Here is a 2,735-nt window from a genome sequence, read left to right on the forward strand (position 1 = left end):
GAACACTTTTTTTAATTTAATATTTTATCTATATTAATAGTTATTTTAAAGAACAATTCAACATGATCAATAAATATTATCAGTTTTTGTCCGTATTTAGCCAAGAATAATTCATACCCATATTTAAAAGGATTTTGCACACATGAATCAATATCATTTACACTTATATTTTTCAGGATTTGTACATATGAATTAGTCAAATTTATTTTGTTAAAGATAATTTAATATTTATAATGGTAAAATAATGGTAAAAAAACATGAAAAATTGATAATCTAAAAAATTTCTCTATTTTAAAAGAGGTATTAGTATTACAGTATTATTATATTATTTATTTTATGATTGTTGGTGACCAGGCTGTGCCTAATTCCAGTGAGCCCATTGGGAATGTTTGTTCGGTAAACAAAAGAGTTGACTAAATAGTGCTTCTCATTCATTGATGTCACTTATAGAAAATTTAATAAATTCTAATTAATAATAACTTTTCCAATTGGCTAGAGGGTGCCTTTGAATAGAAGCAAATATTCATTTATGAAGTCCAAAGAAATATGAGAAGTTATTAAGAACTTTCTAAAACATATATATATTTTTTTTAAGATTTTATGGAATAAACATAAAATATTTTCCAATGGTGTCTAATAATTTTTTAAGAAAGATAGACATTATTTAAACACCTAAAATTAAAGTGTTTATTCACATCAACTCGAGTTAAAGCTAATAAATCAAATGTAAAAAAAAAAGAAAATTTAATTGACAAAATGAAAAGAAAAAAAGAAACTAAAAAAAATGTTTGAATTGAAAGAGTTACCTCTTTGTGATCAACAGGAACAGAAGGGTACAATCTGAGAGCTTCAGAAAGAGCAGCATGCAAATAATCCATCTTCTTAATCTCTTCAGGCCTAAATGTCAAACCCTCAAAAAACTCTTCTTTCTTCATATTCATTTTCATATCAATATCTTCTCTCTGTTTCACTACCCTGCATATCTCTTCTACTATCTTCTCTTCCACTTCAGGGTTCTGATCAAGCAGCCAGAAAAACCAGCTTAAAGCCACAGAAGAAGTGTCTCTCCCTGCAAGAATGAAGTTCACACATATATCCCTCAAGAACTTATCCGAATAGGCTTCACCATTCTCATCCTTCAGCCCCATGAAAATGGTTAACAAATCTGATCTTTGCTTGTCATCACAGAACAAAGACAGTTCTTTCTTTCTTGTCCTAATAACATTCTCAGCAAACTCATCAACCCCTTTTATAGATTCCTTCAACTTTCTCTCCATCCCCAAATTGAGGAACCTCATTGCCTTCCATACACATGTTGGGACAACGAATCGAAGAACTGTTACTTCTGTTGCATCCTCAAAGGCCTTAGCAAATGGTATTTTAGGTAACCCCGGCTGCAAGCAACCGGGATCAACCCCAAATGCAATCAAACAAACATTGTCAAAAGTTAGTCTCAACAAGATGTCTTGTAAATCAATGGAAACATTCTCCTTAATGGCGGATTCTAAGACCGGTAAGAGCCTCGAATGAACAAGCTCAAACAAGGATTCAGTAGTTAACTTCCTGAATTTTGCTGAATGGAACTCAATGCTTGCTGTTTTCCTCTGCTTCTGCCAAGTCTCGTCGTCGGCGTTGAAGATTCCATCTCCAAGTAGGTCTCTCACCGTGTCCCTGAAGTATCTCCCTTTGGGGAACAAAGAAAACTTTGTCTTGAGAAGATGCTCGAGGTTTCGCGGATCGGCCGTGACAATGCAGTTGAGGCTGCTAAACCAAGGCCCTTTGAATCTGAATGTACCATTTTGCTGTTTAAGCACATCAGTGATCCATTCATAGAGGTTAGTTCTTAGTGCAAAGAACAAAGAAGGTAACATTCCAAGAAGAGGCCAAATTGGTAAGCCATAATGCTTCTTTTGCCTTAGAGAATGAATCACTATGAAAACAGTGATTGCTAGAAGAATCTCCAACATTTGGATATGTTGCATTAGAAAAAGACTAAGTGTGAAGATGTTGTTTCCATTGGGAAGATCTTGTTGGGGGGTTGTGAGATTAAGATTGAGATTGAGATTGCTGAGTTTGGTCATGGTTTTTGTGTTGGAATGATAGGGAATGTGAAAGAATTGCATGTGCTTATTGTTGTTGGTTAGTTTGAAGAAGAATAATGGTAATAACATTTGTGGGGGTGTGGTCATGTATGTTATATGGGGGAGAGAAGAGAGATTTGTGTTTTCTTGGCGTGCTTAGTTTTGAACAAACGGTTTTGATTTGGTGAGCTGAAAATTAAATGTGTGCCAATTGGGATTAAGAACTGGAACAGTGTACGAGGGACTGTTCACTTGTTTGGTACAAGTTATAAGAATCAGTGAAATGGATTTAGGAGTATAATATAATATTAATATGAAAGGAAGTTGAATTTGGGATTTTGAGTGTCAAAAAGGACTATTTAAATTTGAGATTACACATTATGACTAAGGAGGATGGGAAGTGGGTGTGTTGGATTACCTAAGTATGAATACATTTTATGTACTTCTAATCTCACAAGTTTCTTTAGGATTAGAACCTTAATCAATAACTACCTAGTTGTAGTTGTTCCCCCCTCTTTTATTTGTTTATTGAAAAATATTTTTTTTTAACATCTATATTAATATTGTATTTTATTGTAACATCTAGTTTAATTTTTTTTTTTTAAATTTGGTATGCTTCATATTTTAACAAAAGTGCTTTATGTACACTAAAAG

General features: G+C 33.1%; 1 protein-coding gene across 1 annotated transcript in view; it reads right to left on the reverse strand.

The window, feature by feature from the left end:
• LOC107628704 (cytochrome P450 86B1) overlaps positions 1–2,291 on the reverse strand; it is a 3,456-nt gene extending 1,165 nt beyond the window's left edge. The window contains exon 1 of the mRNA XM_016331277.2: positions 807–2,291. Coding sequence (XP_016186763.1) covers positions 807–2,189 — 1,383 coding nt within the window. The 5' untranslated portion in view covers positions 2,190–2,291. The remainder of the gene's footprint in view (positions 1–806) is intronic.

This window comes from Arachis ipaensis, chromosome B03 (genome assembly GCF_000816755.2).
Source record: "Arachis ipaensis cultivar K30076 chromosome B03, Araip1.1, whole genome shotgun sequence".
Taxonomy (NCBI): Eukaryota; Viridiplantae; Streptophyta; class Magnoliopsida; order Fabales; family Fabaceae; genus Arachis; species Arachis ipaensis.